The 24,792-nt window shown below is 38.4% G+C and overlaps 1 protein-coding gene across 1 annotated transcript in view; it reads right to left on the reverse strand.

The window, feature by feature from the left end:
• slc26a9 (solute carrier family 26 member 9) overlaps positions 1-24,792 on the reverse strand; it is a 73,963-nt gene that overhangs the window by 22,635 nt on the left and 26,536 nt on the right. The window contains exons 2-11 of the mRNA XM_008115651.3: positions 23,220-23,363; positions 15,235-15,374; positions 14,322-14,432; positions 13,147-13,322; positions 11,252-11,416; positions 9,478-9,630; positions 4,953-5,035; positions 3,313-3,460; positions 1,317-1,430; positions 88-165 (exon numbers count right to left, since the gene is read on the reverse strand). Of these exons, the coding sequence (XP_008113858.1) occupies positions 88-165; positions 1,317-1,430; positions 3,313-3,460; positions 4,953-5,035; positions 9,478-9,630; positions 11,252-11,416; positions 13,147-13,322; positions 14,322-14,432; positions 15,235-15,374; positions 23,220-23,344 (1,293 nt within the window). The 5' untranslated portion in view covers positions 23,345-23,363. The remainder of the gene's footprint in view (positions 1-87; positions 166-1,316; positions 1,431-3,312; positions 3,461-4,952; positions 5,036-9,477; positions 9,631-11,251; positions 11,417-13,146; positions 13,323-14,321; positions 14,433-15,234; positions 15,375-23,219; positions 23,364-24,792) is intronic.

Raw genomic sequence — 24,792 nt, forward strand, 5'->3', positions numbered from 1 at the left:
TGGACGGACCCGGAAACGGGGGGCATACGAATGGAACAAACAGAAACGGGTAGCGATTATATACAAATGCACAAGACTAATTTTTACCTTAGGAAGAGGCCTCAGGTAGATCCCCAATGACAACATGGTAATCATCACTACCAGTGCCACACAGAAACTTGCCATCTAAAGGAAGAAAGAAAAAAAAATCTTATCACCAAAAAAAAGCTTGGAACTTATATTATATCTGTCAATGGAGGGACCAAGAAGCAAAGCTAAGTAACTGGTTTGATGGCTAAAAGTGGAAGATACTGGGAGAGGAAGATAATTTTATGATTTGATTTGACTTCTTGTTTGCCTTGTGTGACTTTAGTTATCTTTTATAATGAGAAATCACAGTATTATGAGCTTCATTGTTCCCACAGAAAAAGGAAGTGCTACATATGATAATATGCATTTAACTAGACCAATTAGTTTTCGAAAGCATACATTTTCAGATAGTACATAGGTTTTCTTAACTCTGTCTCAACCAATCTATTTCAAGAGGATAATAATGATGTGTTTTTATGGGGTTATTATAAGAATCATTTAAAAATATTTCTAAAGTTTTTTGAACACATGAAATGCTATATGATTTCAATTGTTATTAGATAGATCTGATTCTTTGGCAGTCCAACCTATGATCAACTCTGCTGCAATGACAACATAGACTATCAAATTAGTTAGATAACTTTTGATACATATTTATAATTATCAGAAACATTTAAATCAATTTAAAATATACAAATTTGAACAAAATATGCCAGAATTTAAATTGTGTACCAATAATGAACATAGCATTTTGTGCCACTGATTTTTGGCAGCTCAAAAGCAGTAGATAATAGGAATTTCATTTGAAGGTGACTGGGGTGAGCATACTTTGTTTCAAAACATAATTATGCTTCCTCGAGGCTTCCTGGAGAATAATTCTGCTTTAATTCTATGTCCTCTCCAATCACATTGTTTTCAAAGAAGGGGGTGAGTTTGTGTGGGGGGCTTCCTGCAGTTGAAATTTGACAGCAAAATTACTTTTGGCTGGGTAATGGGAGCAAGGTTCTCAAAAATCAGGGCTTGTGATTTATGAATTACATGTTGATCAGCCATGTTATATTAATTTAAAAGTGAAGGCACTTTCCAAAGCATCACAAGGATATGGATCCAGCAAGGACAAAAACATTCACTGTTTTAGATGCTGAGATTTGGATGAAAAGGATGACTACTGGATCAGTTCAAGGCCATCCAAAGATGTAGAGATATTTGGTGTTCTTTTGAGAGGAAAAGCTAAATAAATCAATAACCTGAGATTTCCCTCCAGCTCCATCCACTGCTAATGTCACTGAAAGAGCACAGCATATCACATGGATTTTGAAGAAGGATCCAAAAAAGTTGCTGCAGCCCAGAGCTAGCATTTCCTGTGGAAGTAAGAAGAAAAAGCTAAGCAGAAGTAATTGCAAAACTAACCTCATGACCGTGCCCTTTGACCAAAGGGTTCCTTTCACAGCCATTGCTTGGTTGGAAGAACTAGGTCAAACAGTCACATAACAAGTCATACATGAAGGTGGCATTTATTAATGGAAAGAGCTGGCAATGTCACCACCAGTCTATCTCCCGAGCTTTATCTCCACCCCTTGATCTTGCATCTGCTTGTTTCAGAGGTATCCTAGGATTCTCTGAGTCAAGATTTCTAGAGCACATGACTTGCAACTTCTTGAATCAGAACAATTACTTCAGGCTTCTCTTAATCAAAACTGTTTAATCTGAGATTGTCACCACTAGTGAATCAACTATGCAGCAGCAAAGGACACAAAAAAAAGTTTCTGCAGAGGAAACATGTTCCACATGTTGCTAATATAAGCCACGTGATATTCTCACGTGTCACATTCCTAGGCTCTCTCTTAGAGAAGTTTATTTAATTTGACAGAAATTATTTCAAATTAATCCCTTGAACTAATTGTTAAATAACATCTTAGTAATAGCCCTGATGGATCTGTTCCAGTTTCTGTTTTGGGTTAAGCAGTAGGCTGTAACTGTGAAGGAGCTATAAAGGAGCAAGGGCTTGCAGCTGGGATGGGAAATACAGTGAAGTCTCACTTAACCAACATAAACAGGCCGGCAGAACGTTGGATAAGTGAATATGTTGGATAATAAGGAAGAATTAAGGAAAAGCCTATTAAACATCAAATTAGATTATGATTTTACAAATTAATCACCAAAACATCATGTTTTACAACAAATTTGACAGAAAAAGTAGTTCAATATGCAGTGATGCTATGTAGTAATTACTGTATTTATGAATTTAGAACCAAAACATCACAATGTATTGAAAACATTGATTACATAAACATTGACTACTAAAAGGCAGACTGCGTTGTATAATCCAGAACGTTGGATAAACGAATGTTGGATAAGTGAGACTCTACTGTATATGAAACCTAGATGTTTTCAGAGGCATCTACTGCTGTGGTCATGGAGGGAGAGAAGAAAAGGCAGTATCTGCTATACCCCTTTTCCTTTTCATTAAATTGTAGAGCAGAAAACTTTTTGTTGTTGTTTTGCTTGTAAAGAGCTTTATACAGCAATGATCCTATGTAAATAAATGATTACAGTGGCACCAACAATGATGATTTTTTTGGAATTCAGAAATCCCAAATACTCCAAAATACAAAATCCTCCATATAGGTACAGTAGCTGACATGGTGACATCTTTGCTTTTGGAAAGTTCAAGGTGCACAAATTTTTGCTAATGCACAAAATTATCTAAAATACTACATATAAAATTGCATCCAGGCTATGTGTATAAAGTATATACAAAACACTGAAGATGTTCATGTTTAGATTTAGATCCCATCTCAAAGATATCTCATTATGTACATACAGTAGAATCTCACTTATCCAAGCTTCGCTTATCCAAGCCATTTTTGTAGTCAATGTTTTCAATATATCATGATATTTTGGTGCTAAATTCATAAATACAGCTATTATAACATAACATTACTGTGTATTGAACTACTTTTTCTGTCAAATTTGTTTTATAACATGATGTTTTGGTGCTTAATTTGTAAAATCATTACCTAATTTGATGTTTAATAAGCTTTTCCTTAATCCCTCCTTATTATCCAAGATATTCGCTTATCCAAGCTTCTGCCGGCCCGTTTAGCTTGGATAAGTGAGACTCTACTGTATATGCAAATACAAATATTTCAAACCTGGAAAAAATCCCAAATTCAAAACAATTCTGGTTCCAAGCATTACAGATAAGGAATACTCAACCTATAATTATAATGATGATGTTACCTGATTTGGATCCACATCATAGCCATGTTTTGTTCCAAGTGTTCTGCCCATGGCCAGATTAATCACATATCCCACAATGGCAAGTGAAAAAGCTGTGCCAATCATGTCTTTCCACTTGCTCACCTCAGGAATACTGACTGATGGAAAACTAAACCCCCCCAAAAAAGGAAAGGAAAAAGAACAGGGAAGTCATGAAGGGAAACAGCTGCAATAAGCTTCAGTTCCACCACCATTAAGATACAGACAGCACTGGAGAAATATATAACCACCCATCACAATGTATTTAAGAACAAATAACAAACTGAACTGGAACTATAGATGTCATCCCATTTAACAAGAATTGAGGACTCTATCTGCAATAAAACTAAAACAAATAACTATGCTAGTCAAAGCTTGGGTGATACTAATTTTCACTGCAGGATTATTATACAGTTTGGCATAAAATCATGATACAGGTCAGTTTGATGTTTAAACTTTTTCTGCTGTTGTTGCATTGTCATCATTTTTAATTGCTTGGTTTTATAGTTTTATGTTTGTTAGCTACTTTTGCAGTCTTTCATATAAACAAATTGATTTGTCCTACCTCAGACTGTGACTCAGCACACAATATTATGAGACTGCATAGTTCTTGAGTAGTGCTGCTGCTAGAACGTGATTTGGTAATTTGACCCGTTCAGACTGGCATGTGCACTGAGGCTCCACTATATGCTACTTTTGCTATTCAATTGCTACTGTGGAATTTCTCCACTGTGGTTGGCTCCCACAATGCAGATGTTTTCTTGTAAGTGGCCCAAACTCAGTGGCACTGTGCCATTGCTCTTAGAACTAACAGACAGTGAGATGCCAGTAAAGGAAATATCCACATAATCAGTCTGTCCACAAAAACCAAATCATATATAAGTTATCAGTATTGCTTGAGAAACATCTCCAGGGATCATATTTGCATATTTGCTACCAAACCCCATAGACCAGGTATTAGGCCAAAGAACATTTATGATGTTAGTGCTGTTTAGATTGAAGATACTTCCTTCAGCATAGGTATGTCAATCTTATTATAATAAATTACCATAGCATAGACAAGTCCATCACATTTTATACAGCCATTATTATTACTTTAGTACTTTATAATTATTAGTACTTTATAATTACTCTGTCTATGTAAATTCATTAATAGATGACTTGTACAGATCAGGGCTTGCAGACATTGTTCATGTTGAGTCTGCCCTACTTTTCACTCTAACATGTAGCAACATCCATTCACTGGCAACTTGGAGGCTTTTTTCCGTTTGTTTTTCAGAAAGGTTTACAGTTTTGTATATTCAACATGCCTGATGGCTAATAGTGTAAAGGGAAAGGGAACAGGACTTTCTAAAAGTGTGGGTTTTTTTTAAGTTACTTCCCACTGTTCCCTGCTATATCACACCATCATCGTCATTATATTTATACCCCTTTTATCTCCCCAAAGGGGACTCAATTCACAAGATGTTATTTCTGTTATTTCTTCCCTGTCATATTAACTTCAGGAAATGATTTTTTTTTTTATCAAATAGACTGGAATTAATGTATTGGCATCACTCGATTGGTCTCATTCTGGAAATGAAGGAATTTGGGAAAAGAGAATAATCTATTTGTTTACTTACCCCATATTAATATTTCCAACTACTGGCATATCATATTTCTCAGGCATATTAAAGCTTCCAGAAACTGCAGTAGCTATGATGACCTGAAATCAAAGCATTAAAAATGTAGCTTCACAGTGCATTTTTTTTATTTCAGCAAATTATTCATCATGTACCTGTGTAAATTTAGATGTGCAATATTCATCCAATTAGTTTACTAATGAAGTATATTTATACCTCAACTTTCTCCTAAAGAATGTCAGTAATGATAAAAACAATGAAAACAATGTAGTAATGATAAAATAATGAAAACAAGTCAAAGTATAATGTAAAACAGATTTAACACACAGAGAAACATTCTTCATTAAAAGAAGAAAATCCATTCCATGACAAGACCAAGATTAATTTCCAAGGGCATATATATAAATAAAATACCCATTGCTGTTTTGGTAGTTAGAAACAGCTCCAAGCAGCTCCCTGGCAGATAGGTTTAATACTACTTATACTACTCTTGTTACACTACTGTCATAATTCTTGAGGTGCTTGTTTTTACTGTTTTATGATTGTCAGCTATTTTGAAATTTTGCAACCTTTCAAATAAACAGATTGATTAGCTCTACACACAGACTGTGACTCAGCACACAATATTATTACACTGCACAATTCTTGAGTAGTGACTGAGTGCTGCTAGAATATGATTTGATAATTTAATCCATCTGTCTCCCACATCTGCCACTCTATTGGAAACCCTTCTGGACTGGTATGTGCACTAAACCTCCCCGTATGCTATTTTTGCAATTCAGTTGCTACTGTTGAATCTTTCCATTATGGCTGGCTCCCAGCAACCATTCAGATCCATGACTGAAAAAAGTTTAGGGGACAATCCAATAGACAAGAATTGCATTGTTTTAACTGAGAATTTGTTGCTAAGGACTGTCTGGTCAACTTTAATTTATGATGACCCTATGACTGAAAGACTCCCAAGTCGCCCTACCATCAACAGCCTGGAGGAAACATTTTACTTGGATACAAAGAAGTTCAGCACCACCTCTAGTGACTCAATTACATACCGGTAGTATTATTTACACAGCCCAGCAGACCTACAGATAACAACAAGCTACTGTTATTTAACATGCAACTATTTAAGGGAGCCTCGTGGCTCCCATTCCTGGCATGTGGCAAGGGAAAGAAAGCTGAACAGAATACCTCGTCATAATTTACTTTAGCCACAACTCCTGAGGGCTGGACATCAGATTGGTTGTCAAGAGGGAGCTTTTGTCTCTTTTTTTAAACCAAGATTTTGATCACTTGTGATCAAAGTGAAGTGATATTGAAGTATAGCTACATGTTATGTGCATTTAGATCTGTGAATGGATTTCCTTTTGAAGTCTGTTCCCAAGCTTTTTTGAACTTCAATAGCTCAGCTAGAGAAAATGATATGTAAGAGTGCAGCTCTATATTTCAGAGAGCAATATGACATTTCTATTTTCTGGACACCTCTTCTGCGTGTTTGTTTCTGAATGAAGATTAATTTATGTTAATGTGGGATTTGTGTATTGGTAGTGTTTACATGAAATTTCATGTATTGCATACTGATTGTATCATCCAGAGTATATTATAGTCTGGAAAGAGTTAATTTCTGAGAAGCTGTGATGACCTTGATGTGTGGCTGGAGCTGGGGAGTGTCCAGACACAAGTGTTTGTGCATTACTGATTGCATCAGTTCTGTTCAGTTCTGTGTTGAGTCTAGTTCTGTCTGCCTAGAGTGAGAGTCCTGTGTTCATCTTTTGTCTGCAAGCCTGCTTGTCTTGATTATTACTGAAGTCAGTAAAACTTTGTATAGTTTTACCAATGTCTCTGATGTCTCTTCGTTCTGCGTTCCACTGATTCCATCCAACTACTGCTGCGCTGCAAATTACTCTGACATTTTAAACTTTTCCTGCTTGTCTGGATCTACCACCAGCGGATTAATTTGTGTCTGATGTCTTCCCATATGACTGCAGCAAGGAAAGAAAGGGCTAGCAATGACTACTCAACAAGAGTTGTACTTCATCTTTAGTACCAGAGGCATCATGTTTTGTTATACACATTTCTAGAGATCAAAACCAGGAGAGTGCTCCTGTAGTTATGTCCTGCTTGGGACTTCCTATAAACACCTGATAAGCCACTGTAGGCACAGAATACAAGAATACACAAGCTTTTCATTTGAATTAGCACAGTTCATATTATGTTCAAACCGCTGCAATAGCAAACTGAAATAACTGCAAATTGACACAAAAGTCAACATCTGTTGAAATTTTGCATTTGCACAGCTCTAATTACATGCTCCCTGGGTGTCAAATCGTTCATTGGCCTCTTACCTCCCCCAATCATCTCAGCCATGTGGGCATCTTACTGCACTTTCCTGTATTATCATGTTTCATTATGTTGACACGTTTCCTGTTATAAAGCCCAGGAATGTTTTCACTCAGACTCATTGAAACATGAGCCTAGCCTAACCTGAGTACACCAGTCCTTCCCCTCCCTTCCTCAGTGATCCCAAGTAAACAAAATAGCATTCCTGATGATTCCATGGAGAGTGTAATTTTGCACTGCTCTTTATCTATACCAAAAGCCCAGGTCATCAACAGTGTTAGCACCAGCAGCAGTTTTAGCTAGACAGAAAATGTACATCATAATATTTTTAATTTCAGTACTCTGCGTGGTGTGTATAAAGAAGCAACAGGTGCGTTTGACGGGGACGAGAGACAGGGCTTTTTCGGTGGTGGCTCCGTGGCTGTAAAACTCCTTGCCAAGGGAGATTAGGGAAGCCCCCTCACTCATGTCTTTTAGGAAGACAAGCTTTTGGCCCATTCTAGGATACGAGTTGATATAACCTGATGTATTCGTTGGATTAATGTGAGGTTGAATGCAGACTGGCTCTGACTTTTGGCCCAATGCTACTGGCCCTGTTGTAACGGTCACACCGTGTTTTACTGTTTTAATTGGATATGATATTTGTTTTTAAGTGTGTTTTTACGATAGTTGGTTTTTATTATATTTTGTATTATATATGGCATTAATCTTGCCATTATGTAAGACCGCTCTGGGTCCCCCTGGGGGAGAAGAGAGGTATATAAATTAAATAAAAAATAAAAAAATAACTAGGACTTTAGGTACTAGTAGGTAAGTTCCCTCATGTGTAATGGATTGGCTGCTTCAGAAACCACTTTGGTTTCTTTCATTCTCTAAAATCTAGGAAATAGGCCAGTGTTTGATGACAACAGATTTTCCTTAGAATTGGCTCCTTAATAGTTGCTATTACAGACGAAACAAGACCTTCAGTAGCATTTTGTCTTGATTCCTAATTTGTGTCTATCTTGATCCTGTTTTTAGCTCCCAGTCCATACTTTCCAATCCACCTGCTACTGAAACGCATAACTCATTCCTTGTTCCTTTTCTAAATTACTGAAAACAATATCTAAGGAACCCACAATACAACATGAGAAGAAGATCCCCCCTTTGCCTTCTCAATAATTTATTGACTGCCTCTATTTTTTGTTTTAATTCATGTGTTACAATTTGGGAGAGCAGCATTACTTGCAAAGTTGCTTCTGAGTAGATCCCCTCCCAGTTCAATATCTGTTTTCCTCAACACAGCTCTTGAAAGTTCAAAAAAGACGGAGAGATCAGTAGTGTTAAACATGTGGCCCTCCAGGTGTTTTGGATTTCAACTCCCAGAATTCCTGGCCATTGGACAAACTTGCTAGAGTTTCTGGGAACTGGAGACCAAAACATCTGGAGGGCCACAAGTTTGACACCTCTACAAGAGATTCAAGTAGGTAAATGGTACTGCTGGCAGTCCATCTCAGAACTATCCACCATTTAAAATCATATTGCTAAAGGACCATTTCCTGGCTTACAAAGTAAAGCAGGGGAGTGCTTACTCACTTACTAAAACTATAATGAGAATGAATTAACTTAAGTTTTCACAAATTGGGGGTGTAGTTCTTTCTTCATCATGTCACAGACACTTTCTGAAAGGTGGCTATCATTCGTATAAATGATAGTCCTATTTGATGGCATTTTTCAAGAAATCAAATATTCTCTGAGATCAACATTATCACAAGAAGTGCAGTGCAATTGGCAAATATATATATATATATTTAAATGTACAGCTCTATTAATTTGTCTTAGCAAAAATAAAAACCTTGTAGCACCTTAAATACCAATAAATGTAAACTGATCCATGAAGTCCTAATGATTTTACAAAAAAAGTTCAGTGCATCATAATAACATTTGTGTGAAGGAAAAACCAACCAAACCCCAGCCCCCAAGAGATGTCTAATGTGATCACAGGCATACCAATATCCTTAAGTTGAAATAAAACCTGAGCATAGTATTCCATTAAGCAATGAATCATTGCAACTGTATCCTCTATTTCGCACTACTCAATAGTCAACAGCTGTTTGCAAATGTATCCTTGCCTCTGAGAAAGGAGGGCAATGAGAGCCCTCTAATAACTGCTTAGACAAACGCAGAAAGTATCTCAGGGACTGCTACTTACTATAATGATCTCCATAGGGATGGGGACTCGGATTTTTTTCATGTATTTCATGTTCAACTCTTTCACAATAATTAGGAGCACAGAGCTGATTAAGGAAAACACGAGAGAGGCCACGTTGGTCTTTGGTAGATTTTTACAAATGTCGATAAAAGTCTAAGGGATGGAAAAGGAGAAAAGAATTAAGCAAGAAGCAGTAAGCAAGGAACCTCATACCATCAGGATTTGAAGATACGGCCCATGTGAAGTCATTTTGAACTGAATCAATCCATCTGGAAAAATGTTGTCAATTTTGCCTTACATCAACACTATAGTGATTTAGGCAGGATTTTTTCCTTTCCTACCCAGAGATTCCAGAAAAAAACCCAAAGCTTTCTGCATGGAAAGTACATGATGGAGAGTCAAAGTGGCTTACATTAAAAAAGCATTTCAATATAATTTAAAGGTTCGTACAAGGGGATGTGGCCGGCCAAAAAGCCTGAACCTGAACTGTCAACGGCTTTAAAGGTCATAATCAGCACCTTGAATTGTGCCCAGAAACAGACTGGCAGCCAGTGGAGTTGCTGCAACAGGGGGATTGGCTGCTCCCTGCAGCCAGCCTCAGTTAACAACTTGGCAGCAACTCACAAAGTAAAGAAGCTGCATTCCCTTTAGAAGCCAACTATTGGTTAATTATAGGCTCAATAAGTAGGGCCTGGCCAGACAGGATGCATGTAATCTGACTTGTTTCCAGTGATGGCATCTAGCTGAGAGCTTAGAGAAGGTTCAAGAGGCTCACAGCAGGGGACTCTGGGCTCTATAATTGCATGTAATCTTTCTCATAATGCCTTGCAATTAAAGTTTAGTTGAATTAATTGCAACTCTTGTTACTTAGGTATGCATTCCCTAGTAGTATATAGAAAGCATTCCAGCATCTTTCAAGAGTTGCCTAGGAGGGACATGTGCTCCAAGTATAGCTTCTCTTGTTATAGCAAATTAGAATCTGTTTTCGCTGTAAGATTTGAGAGAATTTCCAACTATTGTTCTTTCTCCTCAAGCAGCACTATCTGCTTAGACACCACTTTTATTCACTCAAAGCAATTAATTGGCTAGAGATAATATTTTCTTTCAAGAAGATTTGAAGGAGTTATTTGTTTCATTTATTCTTTTATAAGAAAAAATAAATCTAAGTCAGTGCAACTCAAAGTAGTGACCTGTGGAGCAATATTGGTCTGTGAACCAATAGCTTCCAGTCTGCAAGAAGTTTCCAAGAAAAAAGGAAGCAGTTGCAGTCATCAACATAGTACCAATCCATGGAACAACAGGGGAAAGAAGACTCATCCTCCACATTAAATAACCTAATAAGCATTGATCTAAGTGACCTTTTAACATACAATCGGCCCTCCATGTTTGCAGGTTTGACTTTTATAGATCTGATTATTTACATATTTGATCAAAATGTTTTCTCTAGGAATCTCTAGGTCCTTCAGTGCAACTTTATGGTCAGCTTCCAATGGAGGTTGATCATCGAACCTTACTGGAAGACCTAAACATTCCTAGAAAGATGTTCAAGCAAAAGACGATCACAACAACTTCACTTTCATGGGTATTCTGTCCCCCTAACCCCAGCAAATGTGTCGGGCTGACTATACTACTAGTTTGCATTCCTCCTAAGTTCAAATACACATTTACCACAAGGAATAATGCATCTATATCCTTCCAAACTGGTTTACATACTTCTACAGCATAAGCAAATTTGGACAGCATTTATAACACCAATTTCATGTGACTCACTTACATAGACAATGGCAAGGGGCCCTGTGTAGGATTCAATCTTCAGGCCAAAGACATATTTGAGCACTGAGATCAGGATTTGTAAACCAGCTGCCGTCATGAAACCCCTGATGAAGGACTCAGAAAGGTAGATAGCAACAAAGCCAAACTGCACAAATCCTAAGCATATCTGTGGAGAGAAAGACAAGCAGATGTATCAGACAGAATGATAAACTGTCACAGAGACAGTTTGCAGTTCATAATAAATCCTGAATATTTTGTATGTGTAGGTGTGAATGCCTGATCTCTTCCAAATGGAATTTTCCTAGAAATTCCCCAGTATAGGAGTTTGGCACAAGTCTGACTTATGTTCCCCCTCCATACCGCTGGAGAGATGAGGTAAGAGAAAATGAAGCAGGGTAGCCAGGGAACTCTGTGGTTTAATTCCTGGAAAGAACATCTCCACTTCATTTGAGGCTTACATTTTGAAAATGCACACTTTATATGGCAAATATCAGTGTTTTCTGTAAGGACTGCTGGGGGAGGGGGCATTACCTCTTGGTTTTGCCCAAAGAGTACAATGGTGTATGCTATATGGTAAACAAACAAACTGTCCTATTCTCTGATCAACAGGGGAATACACACACACACACATCCTTTTTTCAACTAGTAGTTGCAAAATGCAGAGCATGCAAAAAAAATCATAGTATGCATATACAGTGTTCCCTCACTACTTTGCGGTTCACTTTTTGCGGATTCGCTGTTTTGCAGTTTTTCAATAAACTCTAAAAGACTATTATAAATAATAAAAAATTACAATTTACAGCCTAAGGAAGGGAGGAATCAGAAGCCAAAGAGAGAGAAAAGGAGCCCAAGCAGCAACGGGAGGAGAAAGGAGCGATTTATCAACAAACGATGGGTTGATAAAGACTTAAAATAGTGTATAACTACTAAAATAGTGTCTAAATATTAAAATAAATATAGTGTTCCTACTTCGCGGATTTTCACTTATTGCAGATGGTCCTGGAACTTAACCCCAGCAATAAGTGAGGGAACACTGTCGTTCAGAATTACTGACAAGCTAGAACATATCCAGGGAAGGGCAACCAAAATGATAATAGGTTTGCAAGCCACGTCCTACAAAGAGCTGCTTAGGGAGTTTGGTAGTTTTAGTTTGGAGAAAAGAAGGCCAAGAGGGGACATGATAGCCAAGTTTATCAGAAAGATGTCACATTGAGAGGAGGCAGGCTTGTTTCCTGCTGCTCTGGAGACAAGGACAGAGAACAATGGATTCAAACTGCAGGAAAAGAGATTCCACCTAGATACTAGGAAGAACCTCCTGATGATAGGAATTGTTTGGCAGTGGAATATGCTCCATCAGAGTATGGTGGAGTCTGCTTCTCTGGAAGTTTTAAGCAAAGGCAGGATTAGCCACCTGTTGGAGGTGCTTTGATTGTGTTTCCCCACATGGCAGTGCATTGGGCTGTGTGGTCTTTGTGGTCTCTTCCAACTCTGTGATTCTATGATTCTATTTGAGAGTAAAATTCTGACCCTAACATTTCCTTAATTCAAGCAAAAGATACTGGCTCTCCAAAATTAGCAACAACTGTCAAAATATATAAATAATGTTGCAGAAGTAAAGAGGAGAGGATAATAGCATCCTATAGACCAGACATGGGCAAACTTTGGCCCTCCAGGTGTTTTGAACTTCAACTCCCACAATTCCTAACAATTTGCCCATGCCTACTATAGACCATATTACTCGTTCTATCACTAAAACTGTAAATAGGCTTGATGTGTCTCAGTGTTGGTATAGTCATTCCTCAGATTTCCATTTTGCCTATCTTATGAGCAGCAAACATTCAACTCCATGCTAAACTATCTGGACATTCTACAGTTTTGAATACAATGTATCCTTACCTGTATTACAGCTGTCAAGCAAGCCAAGGTGGCTGAGATCTCTAGTCTGGCTGCTTCCATGGCTGTGTTGTTCACCATCTGCTCATTGCTTGTATAATTGAAGTAGTAAAAATCAGATTCAGGAGCCAACTCATGGCAAACATTTCCCACAATAATACTGATGACTGCAAAAGTACCTATGAGAAATACACAAACATGAATGTTGGTTGACATTTTCATACAAAGTTTCTTTGCATTTATTCAGGGCCAGAGCCTGCTGATATGATCCACCAGCTTTCCCATACTTTGACCCTCTCAGCATACTCTGTACCCTCTTCCCATTTCATATAAGCAGGGAAAAACTTTTATATCCATCAGAGATAAGGGATTCTTTTTCTGTAAGTCATTTAACTGAGCTCACTATTCAAAGTAGATAGATTCTCTTTGCATCCCAAACTGCCATCACAAGACTGCATTTCTGCTTCTATCAAGTCTCCTTTAATGCTAATGAAAGCTTTTAAAATACTTTCACTGCATCAAAACTGGGAAAGAAGGGAAATCATTCTGGCCCATTTGTCATTGATGGATGGGCAGCATGATTGGAAACAAGGTGGCAGATAATTGTTGTACAACAAGATCTACTACTCAGTTTTCCCTCAGTCTCACAACTGGCTCACAAAACTAAGTCTCTACTGAAGGGTGGGAAAGGTTCAAGAAGCATACCATGTACAGAACCAATTTTGCAACCTTCCTAAGGCATCCAAAATTTGCCCCCAAATGGCCTCTAGGATCTGTGGAGAGCATTTCTGCCATATTTCAGGACCTCTTAAGGGTCAAGAAAACATTTTGCAAAAATTAAAAAATTCATTTTGCCCCCAGATGCCCTCTAGGAGGTATGGGAGGCATGTCCAACGTGTGTGTGTGTGTAGTTCCACAAAACATTGTGAAAATGCATCATATGGCTCTCAAAGGATGTTTTTTAATCTATGTATGTATGTATGTATGTATTTTTGTGAGGTGGATGCAGTTCAGTCCGTTAGTCTTTCACAGTTGGCCATCCCTTCTACAATCATTAATACAGCTGTAACAACAAATTGGATGTGGGAGCAAATGAGGCAAATACTGAGGAAGTAAAACCTCTCTGGAGAGAACAGGCTATGTTTATTCAGTCACTGAGATAGACAATATGGTCTTACCTGGGACCATCTGATGAACACCGCCAAGCAGGAAATAGGTTATCAGAGGAAAGAAGGAAGAATAGAGTCCATTGACTGGAGGAAGGTTCGCCAATAAAGCAAAAGCCATGCCTGTGAAGTAAAAATGAAAAATACATCTCAGAACTTCTGGTGGATGAATACCATAGAATTGTCTGGAGCAGTTAGAAAATATCTAAAGTGGAAATATTTTGTCAGATGCAGGTAAATGAAATTGCCCTATGAGTCATACTGCATTTTAAAATCCTCCACACTGAGGAGCTACATTATTGCAATTTGATGGAAGAAGAGAAGTAAGAATCATAAAACCTGTTCTACTACTCACGTATCTTATCCTGACAATTATGAGTTTGGATTTTAAGATTTTTTTCCTGGAAGTCAGACAGCCATTAAGAGGCAGAAAAAGGAGGAAGAAAGTGAAAGATAATGCAAACATGTAAGAGGTTGTGGCATAAGACAGTAAATGTGAGAAATACTGGAATTTATTTTGCAGGGAAGGACAGACAAAAAAACACTGTCTAGAAATGCCCAGACACATTATTTCTGCATTTAAAAGCAGATAAACAGACATCCAAAAGACCTGTGTTGACATATATACATTGGCTCATACATTACTTCCTTCAAAAATTCATGATGGGCAATTATGCATGAGAGATTCTTAAATATATGGACCAAGACATAGTTTGACACATGAGTGATTTTCACAAATATGAACCAAGATAAAACTTTAAAACAACTTGAATTTTGAGATTCACAAGGCCATAGATAGGAACAAACATACATACCTGGATTTTTAACTCATGGTTTGCATGAAATAGGAATAAGATATAGAGGTTCTATGGAGAAACTACCCAAGGAAAACTTGAATAATATGGATAAGGTAATGTTCTCTTACCTTGAGGTACTTGAATAGTTCCTGCACTGATTCCACCGAGAACATCAGGAATAATGTAATCTTTGATTTTATATTTTGGAAGCCATACAAGTATAGGAAACAGGCTATACAGGATGAGTTTGAGTCTGGATGGTGAACATCTTGAAAGAAAAGAGGAAACCAATCTGAAACATTTTCACTGTAAGGTTATTTGTGTTCATCTACTGTATAAGGGAGCTGGTGATTCATTACCCAAAATAATAATGAGGCACATGCTTCAAGTGGCAGATAGTAGGTGAGACATTTTTTTCCTTCTGAGTCCCTGACCTTCTCTTGGTGAAGAGAGATATATGCAACATACTGCCCTTCCCCATCGCTTAACATCTGAAGCTCTAGAATGGGGTCCAGATAAGTCTCCCTTCCAATGTGTTGGCCCAAGAGCCGGGGTCTGCTGAGGGGTCCTCACTCTCTCCCACAGGAGGAAGCTACACAGTTGGAGGACATGGGAGAGAGCTGTCTCTGCTCCACTACCCTGGCTTAAGATGTCCCTCAGACAAGCAATCAAGCAGTTCATCGCATCATTTATACCCCACCTTTTCACCAAACACTAAAATTCAAAGTCACTTACTGATTTTAAAAATACAAATAAAACCATATGCTGTTAAAACATACAGAAATCAACATTAAATTAGTATTAAACTATCCATGATATTAAAATAATTGTTGAAATTAAAAGAATTAAATATTAAAAGGATTGAAAACACTAAAAAGTATTCAGTAAAATCAATGCATCACACTAAAATGGAGAGCTCTTGCATATACAAGAATCTGTTCCCAAACACCTGTTGTAATAAGAAAGTCTTCACCAAGTGATGGAAAGACACCAAAGCCCCTTCTAGTCATGGCAGAAATATGGCCAAGAAGCAGAAGAAGCGGATGAAAATAACCCGCTTCCTCCTGGGTTTCTGTCCCCAGCCTAAACCCTGGCCTTTCCCTTGAGGGTGGCTAGATGTCATCCTGGGTCAAAGTTTAACCTGGGATGGCATCCGGCCCTCCCATTTCCACCCAAAAAACTTACCTTAGAGGCTTGCCAGCAGCGGTTCTCTGCAGAGTACTCCTGATGTGTGAAAACGATGCCAGAGGTGGGAATGGGAAGAGAAGAGAAATCTCTCCCCCCCCCCTGCCCCCACCACCTCCTGATGCACCATTTTCACGTGTCAGGAGTACTCTGCAGGGGGGCCTGCGCTGCTAGCAGGCCTCTCTGTTAAGTTTTTTTGGGGGGGAGGGAATTGGGGGACTGGACGGGAGGTCCAGATCTTTCCAGGTGTCAAATTAATGTGGAGCAAACTGGGAAACCCCTCCATATTAATTAGCTTTTACCAGAGGCGTTGTTTGGACTTATTTGGAAGAGCTTCAAGAAAGGAGCCAGACTTGCTTCCTTGGGAAGGGAGTTCTCTAGTGTGGGAGCAACCACAGAAAGGTCCTTCTCCCACTATCCTCCCAAATATGGGAATACCCTCCCCTAGGAGGCCCAATTGGGACTGACATTGGCTTATTTTACGTGCCAAGTCAAAACATAGTTTTTCAAGCCATTGGGGCCTAATGGATTTCTTGCAAATGATATCTGTTTTTAAGCTGTTTCAATATGTGTATTTTAGCCTTTCAAGATTATTATTGTTTACAAATCCATATTGATTTAATTGTTTAAACTGTTTTTACTGAAACTCCATGATGTGAGATATCGATATCCCAATAAAATAAATAAAAACAAAGTAGCTTGCTGTCTTTAGGTGTGAAGCCTGGACACTATCCAACTGCTAGTGTCAAAGTAAGATTGAAGTGCCAATCTAGTCATCTTCTGTACAGGGAATGCCATTTTGTCTTTTGCCTTATGCAGCAAAATGTTATGAGACAGCCCTGCTAAATCTTCCTTGGCAGAGCAAGGAAAGGCTGGGCGTGTGGTGTTTTGTATCTCCATTGTGTTGGCATGAGGCACAACTGAGAAATAGATCACTCTCATTATTCATAATTAGTCTCTTACTTGCTTTAGTGCTGTAATGCGTCAGTATCCCGTTATCTCATCCTCCACTGAACCTTAGAGACCACAATACCTAGCCAAATGTTCTTACTGTTTGCTCAGGATTGTTTTTCAATTACAATACATTAAACATTAGCATGACCTCCAACTTAACACAGATATAAACCAGGACACATGTGGCCAAACAACATCAGAGTGTGATCAAGATGGCAAAAGTTATTAATGAGGAAGTGCACACAAGCAGTTTGCTTTTCCTTGAATCTAATGGGGAGGTTAGTTTTTTGCCTCCTCCTCTCCTCACCTCTCTTTTCTTCTCCTCTCTGCTGAGTTAATTCAGTACCTTTGTACTTTGAACTCAGCTTGTAGAAATAAAGGTATACCAGAGGACAAAGGAGGAAGTGGGAGATAGACACTGTGACATTTTAAAAGCAGCAGGAAATTCTGGACAACAGAGAATTAAGTGGGACTGATCTTGCCAAATCAACTGGAAGGTATGCCTTAAGGATCCTGTGTCCATACCAAAACAAATTCTGAGCAAAATTATGGTATGGAAAATGTTGCTGTCATGATAAACACGAGTGTAATAAACTACCACATTATTAGTCTGAGCAGCTCTTCGACAGCTGCTCAGCAGCTTAGCTAATAGAACAAAGTAATTTTGCATGGCCTACTTCAGCAATGGGACATGAGAAATCAACAGGATGTAACTGCACATTTAAACGCTTAGCACCTTGGCCTTATGAATGAATGTTTACTTCAAAGATGGCCCTATTGCTGCAAGAGAACCTCCTCCAAAAGCTGCCTAGTACTGAGTCAGAATATAGTTGCACATTTAAGAACATAAACATTTAAGCATTTCACCATCTGGTCCTATGAATGTTTCTTTTAAAAATTGTCTTTTTGCTTCAAGAGAACTTCCTCCAAATGGTTGCCATTGTAGGTCTATCAAGGCTCCATCACAGACCTGGGAGTGTCTATAGCACCTGATGGAGAGCAGCTCACCAAGGTGTCAGGTGCAGGGTTATCTGAACCTTTAATTGGAGATGCCAAAAACCAAAGCTGGGGCATGTGTCCCATCCCACTTTGATAGTCTTTCTGAAGTGTGTGTAAGACTTATGGCTTAAATTTGCAGTTTTATCATTTGGTTCTGTTTGTTAAACAATGATAAGATCACAAATGTTTGTTTTTAAAAAATCCATCATCATAGGTTTATGAAGTCAAAAATTGAACTGTTTTAGCCCTAAGGGCTAATAAATACTAGGCATCTGAATCTCCGGTTTGATCTACACTGACATATGATCTAGTATCTGATCCCAGATTATCTGCTTTGAACTGGATTATGAGTCTACATTGCTACACTGATAATCAAAGTAGATAATCTGGGATCTGAAACTGGATAATATGGAAGTGTACATGGACCCCAGGTTTCTTTCTTATTCAGAAGTGCATGTGATCCCAATACTAGTACCTTTCACTATACAGTTATAGCCACTTTAATTGCCATGGTTTCATCTTATAGAATCATGGGATTTGTACTTTTCTGCAAACTAGAGAAGCCCTGATAAAGAAATACAGTGGTTGGGATCATGTACATTACAGAATCATGGTGCTATTGCCTTACTATAACTGTCATGGTTCCATCCAGTGAGATCATGGGTTTCTAGTGTGCTTCGGTACTAGAATTCCCTGACTGTGAATTCAACACCCTCCCCTAAACTTTCAGTACCCGGATTCCACAGTGTGGTACCATGGTGGTCAAAGTGGAATAATAACACTATAATTCTGCAGTGCCATACCTAAGGAACAAACGGTAAGCAGGTAATGACCTGGGCCACAGAACATTGTTGAAAGGCTAGACCTTTTCCTCAAGCTTGGCCAGTGACCATGTTGGGTGGGTGATTCAGGGAGGTAACATCCAAAAACACAATGCTTCCATATTCTGCACAAAATCACTTAACTAAAGGAAGAACACAGGCAAATGACAAAAAGAGCAGGTTGCCTGCCACAGGCATGAAAGTGGGGACAGCCATACTTCCCCTTCAACTGCATTCACACCTTGCAACAGACTGCCTAATTCAGTGTGAAAAATCATCAAGCACATTTTTGTTGTACTTTCCATATTAACTAACATTATTGGCTTGACTTATCTTTATTTAATAAATGTATAAACTATGTAACTTTTCCAAATACATAAGTGATGTATCTAATTAAAACCCCATTTAAACCATACTAAAACACATACATTCAGTGCTATTTAGTAGCTGGTAATACACTTAGCTAGAATGATATCTTCGAAAGATTTGCTGTAATAAAAAAAGGTTTTAACATGCACTAGAAACTCGGTATCATTGGCATGTGCAAAATGTCCATGGGAAGATATGTATAAAGACTTCCATAAATGTAAAAAATCTGTCACTGATAAATAGAAACCCTGATCTCAATAGCTGTAAAGCAAATTCTGGGATCCTGGGATCACCTAGGGAAGGACCAAACAGCCTTCCCTAGATGATCACATTAACCAGGCAGAGATATAAGGGATCAAAAGGTACCTCAGATGATCTGTTCCTAGCTGGTAAAGGTTTAAAACTCTAATTATGTTTTTGTAGTAAATAAGTAGTCAACACTTCTGCTATGTTACTGCAAAGAAATACAGCTTATGCCAGACAAAAGTATTACACAATTGTAATATACGGCTAAGGCAATTATTAATTTTTTCTACTCTTCACCAAATGTTAATGTAGCCCGTATAAGAGACAAGTGGGACCTTTCCCACTGAAGCAGGTTCTTCTACATTAGGAATCTATGATGTTATTACTTTATTGTCTTCTCTGAATAGCACTGTTTCTTTTTTCTTTTTAAAAATAATATAAGAAATCACCCAGAGACCAGTTATTACATTGGCATGATTCCATAAATTTGTCCACTTAAGAGACCATTCAGTCACACTGGGTGCCACCCAAATCTAAAGTCAACACAGGAGTCATTGTGTAGTCCAGTGTAATGGGTCCAGTTTACTTAAGAAATGCTTGCTTGGCTATGCATTAGCCTATGTCACACAACACACAAGAAACTTATACCATAGAAGACTGATATCAATGTTGTAATATCTCTGCTTGGCTGAAAATTGCTACTTTTCTGTGCTTGGGTTGTATTTTTATGTATATTTGTATATTTTGAGTGCATTTTATGAGATTAACTTCAAGTAATCTCAGTGTTCCTTCTATTGCTTCCTTCTATTACACACCCAGCAAATTACTTCTGAACTAATTCAAAACAAAATAGGGTTTCCTTGCTTTGTTCCAAATTAATTAAACACCTGGTAAGATCCGGATCTTAGGTAAGATCTGGGTCTCACCAGGTGTGGGCCCTGTGTGGATTTGGCTTGGGGATTGTGCCATGCTATCCCCGGGTCCAATCCACACAACCATCTCCAGGAGCCCAAAAAACCCAAGATGGCACCCACCCCCATTTCCTGGAGCATTATTTCCTCACACCAGAATGGCGGGAGGAGGAAGATAATGCCGGCTGGGTAAGTTTTAAAAACTTTTTAGGGGTTGTTTTGGGGGGCTTTGGGGTAGGTGCATGCCATCCCAATAGTAATCAGGATGGCATGTAGACACAGCCCCCCCACCCCCTGGGAAAGCCTGGGTTTTGGGGGGGGAGTGTGGGGACTTAAACCCCGGGTAAAGTTGGTTTTTAACTCACTTTGGTGCGCATTTAAATTATTCCTTTCTGCAATAAATAAGGCAGGGTTGGGTGGTATTAATGATGTGTACCCGCCTTTCTTCACTGATGGCTATATTGGGTTAGTGTTGCTTGGATGTGCCATTCAGCAACATCTGGAAGGAAGCATGATTCTCTCCACCAAATTAAAGCATAACTAAGATATACATTACATATTAAGTGACAATTCCCTCCTTTTCTGGTGCAATGTAATACTTTAGTATTTTTATATTTAGAGGAGTTTATGGCTCAACTGCTTAGGTTTGTTTCATCTTACAAGCCAGTGTTTTGCTGCAATCTGACCTTTCCTTACTTTTGTACAGCAAGAAAGTAAAAACATATTTTTGAAAAACACTGCAGGTATAACACTGACCAATGACTGATGGGAAGAGGCCTTGGAAATGTAAATAACTTTCCAACCTCTTGATGTCTTACTGTATGTCACATTCACCAGATTCTCAAATAATGATCCATTACCCGGCATGAAGAGCACAATACAGATATCAATACTAATACTGACAAGAAGACATACTGCTATCAGTATTGCTGTTTTCTGAATGTGGCCCTTGTGTATCCAAAATAGTCCCTGCACGAGAGGAAGGTATCAGAAAGCTCAGGGGAACCAAAGATTTGTAAAAACAAAACATCTGGTGAGGAAAAATAAATTTGGAAGGTGGTATTATCCACCAACTCCACTTCTTCCAATAAAGCACTGTGTAGACCCACAAATCATTCTTCTTGATGGACAGGTCCAGATTCACCCCTTGCTCTTTCATTTTCTAACTGACCTTTCCCCCTTGACTTTTCCTTTCTCATATGTGTCTAGTTTCTTAGATTGTAAGCCTCAGGGCACCAATTGTATCTGATATATTGTTAAGTACCACACCTCATTTCTTCACACATACTATAACTATGGTAATAAATATAACAAGAAAAACAGTATGGAACCTGGGGGCAATCTTTGATTAAGTGTGTCACCACGTTTACTTTGAATCCTTTTTGAAGCGGAATGGTAAACTTGAATATTGCTTCTACTGCCTGTTGAAACTTCAGTGTATTATTGGACTACTTTCACATAAATCTCTTTGGACCAGGACGTATGACTGGGAAGCTCTGTTCATGGTTAACACAAATGTATTCTTCTTCTTCATGACTGCCTAATCTTTTCAACATATTCCTAAAATATATAGCGGAGGTGAAGTGTTAAAAGATAAGGCACAATTAGTACAGCCTTATCTGCATCCTTAACTATGTTTTTGTGATGCAAAAGGTTCTCTCCTATTTTTATAGTTTGCTTATTCTAATGTCCCTTGACTTTTTCAATGGAAACATGTGCCTGCTCTTGAACAGTTAACAGCAATCCATTAACATCAAAACAAAGGAAATGAATGAAAAATGCTTCTGATTTTTCATTCTCCATTCAGAATATATTGATAATGGAACAAATATAATGCTACATTACTAATTTTAATCAATTCTAAGCTGTCTCCAGTCCCATTAGAAAAAGGCAGGAAAGAAGAAGCAGCGGGAGAAGGAAGAGAATAATAATAATAATAATAATAATAATAATAATAATAATAATAATAATAATAATTTATTAGCCACCACTTATTATGGCTTGAGGCAGGGCACAGCACAGTCCAAATACATAAGGTGAAAGTAAAGGTTTTCCCCTGATATTAAGTCTAGTCATGTCTGACTCGGGGGGGGGGGGGGTTGCTCATCTGGCGTTGTTCGTAGACACCTTCAAGGTCATTTGTCCAGCATGATTGCATGGAGTGCTGTTACCTTCCCACCTGAGCAGTACCTATTGATCTATTCACATTTCCATGTTTTTGAACTGCTAGGTTGGCAGAAGTTGGAGCTAACCTCGGGAGCTCACCCTGATCCCTGGATTCAAACTGCTGACCTTTCAGTCAGCAAGTTCCGCAGTTCAGTGGTTTAACTTGCTACACCACTGGGGGCCTACCTATGTATTGTCATAATAAAATACGTTCAATAAAAACATATTAAGATGACTGCAAGTTCTAGCAGATAATGTTTTTGGAGAATTCAGTTGCATTTCTGAATAGGAGTTTAAGATTAGCATCACTACTCCTGGTTTTAGCAACACAAGAGTGTGGGCTAACGTATACCTACAAGGTCTCATGGAAAATTTGCATGGGTTTGTCCATCATTAAGTCCAGTACAACAACCTAGAGTGGGTATTTATGATACAACATCTAATTTCAAACATGCAACGTACCTGAAAAGATTCTTTATTTTCTCTCCAAGTGGGTAACTTCTATTTTTCCTCTCAAACTCTTCATCAAAGTCTTCAGTAGAATAAGCCGGGCGGTTGATGACATAACGTGGCCGAGCGTCAGTCATCTTTGCTTCAGTTTAAGTCCTTCACCCCAGAAAGAAATGGAAGTAAAGTGGAATGAGAACTGAGCATCATCAAGAGAAAGACCATCAGTGAGGTAGGCTGCTCCTCTTTATCTCATTCCCATAAGTCTGGCCGAGATCTTCCTTCCAAAAGTCCCGCCCTCTTTACTTCGCTAGTTTTTTGTAGTCAGATGACTTGGGCTACTCCTGAAGTGTCATTACCTCTTGGCAGACTACAATGGATTATTAATAATCTTTTCATTTATTGTGATGTGGGAGGTATACAAAAACAAGCACATGGCCAAATGTGAGGTCATGTGCCTTGGCCACTGTATTGCTATTTAGCCTTAGGCAAGCCACTTGGCTTTCCTCTACCATGGTTTCACCACAGAGGAAATGGGATTCGTGATTGCCGTAAGAATGAATCAGCTCTATTCCTGCAAAGATGGGTTGCGTTGCAGTAAGACTTCACACATATTCCAGAAAACCCTATAAAAGGTGCTTGTGGATTCTGCCCCTTGGTATCCTATCATTCTGCCTTTGCTTTGTGGACATTCAGAGCTGGTGCTCTGAGTCCTTTATAGCCGTGATCTGTAGCTCACTAAATAGTCAATGAAACTAAGGACAACTAAGAACGTTATAGTTTGACCTATTTTAATGGTAATAATGACAAGCATTCCTGTTCAACCAGTCCTACACAGTATCAAGGTGTTTCCAGAGGCAGGTAATAAATAAACTCCTCGAAGTTCAGCCTTAGTGTAAACAAAGCTATCAAAGGAGGGGAAAAGAACACCTTTGCAAGATGACAAGTCTAGGAGTAAAATGGAAGAATATACAAAAATAGAACAAGGATATGGATAATTACATCAATGTTGTACCGAAGCACTTAGGTGTCTAACAAGTAGGCAAATTAGTGGGGAAGGAATTACTATCAGGGACCATCTCAGTTTATGAAGCAATCATGGATGATGTTATATGCTTCACACGCGTGGAACAAATTCATCTCATCAATTAAAGCTGATGTTTTAAATGTTAGAACTGCTTTTATCTGATTAACTGGATAAGCACATAATTGATTCTAATTACTGTATACTCATTCGGTTTTTAAATTAATGTTGAATTGTAGAATTGCAACACTAAAAATCAACATTTAATTACTTAATTAATTAATGTATATCCCACTTTTCTCCCATGTTGTTTATAAAAACAACAGTTCTTCTGAGGTCAGCCTTATTTATTTATTTTTTTATTTACAGTATTTATATTCCGCCCTTCTCACCCCGAAGGGGACTCAGGGAGGATCACATTACACATATAGGCAAACATTCAATGCCTTTAACATAGAACAAAGACAAGACAAACATAGGCTCCGAGCTGGCCTCGAACTCATGACCTCTTTGTCAGAGTGATTTGTTGCAGCTGGCTGCAGCTGGCTGGCTGCTCACCAGCCT

Source organism: Anolis carolinensis, chromosome 4 (assembly GCF_035594765.1).
Source record: "Anolis carolinensis isolate JA03-04 chromosome 4, rAnoCar3.1.pri, whole genome shotgun sequence".
NCBI lineage: Eukaryota > Metazoa > Chordata > Lepidosauria > Squamata > Dactyloidae > Anolis > Anolis carolinensis.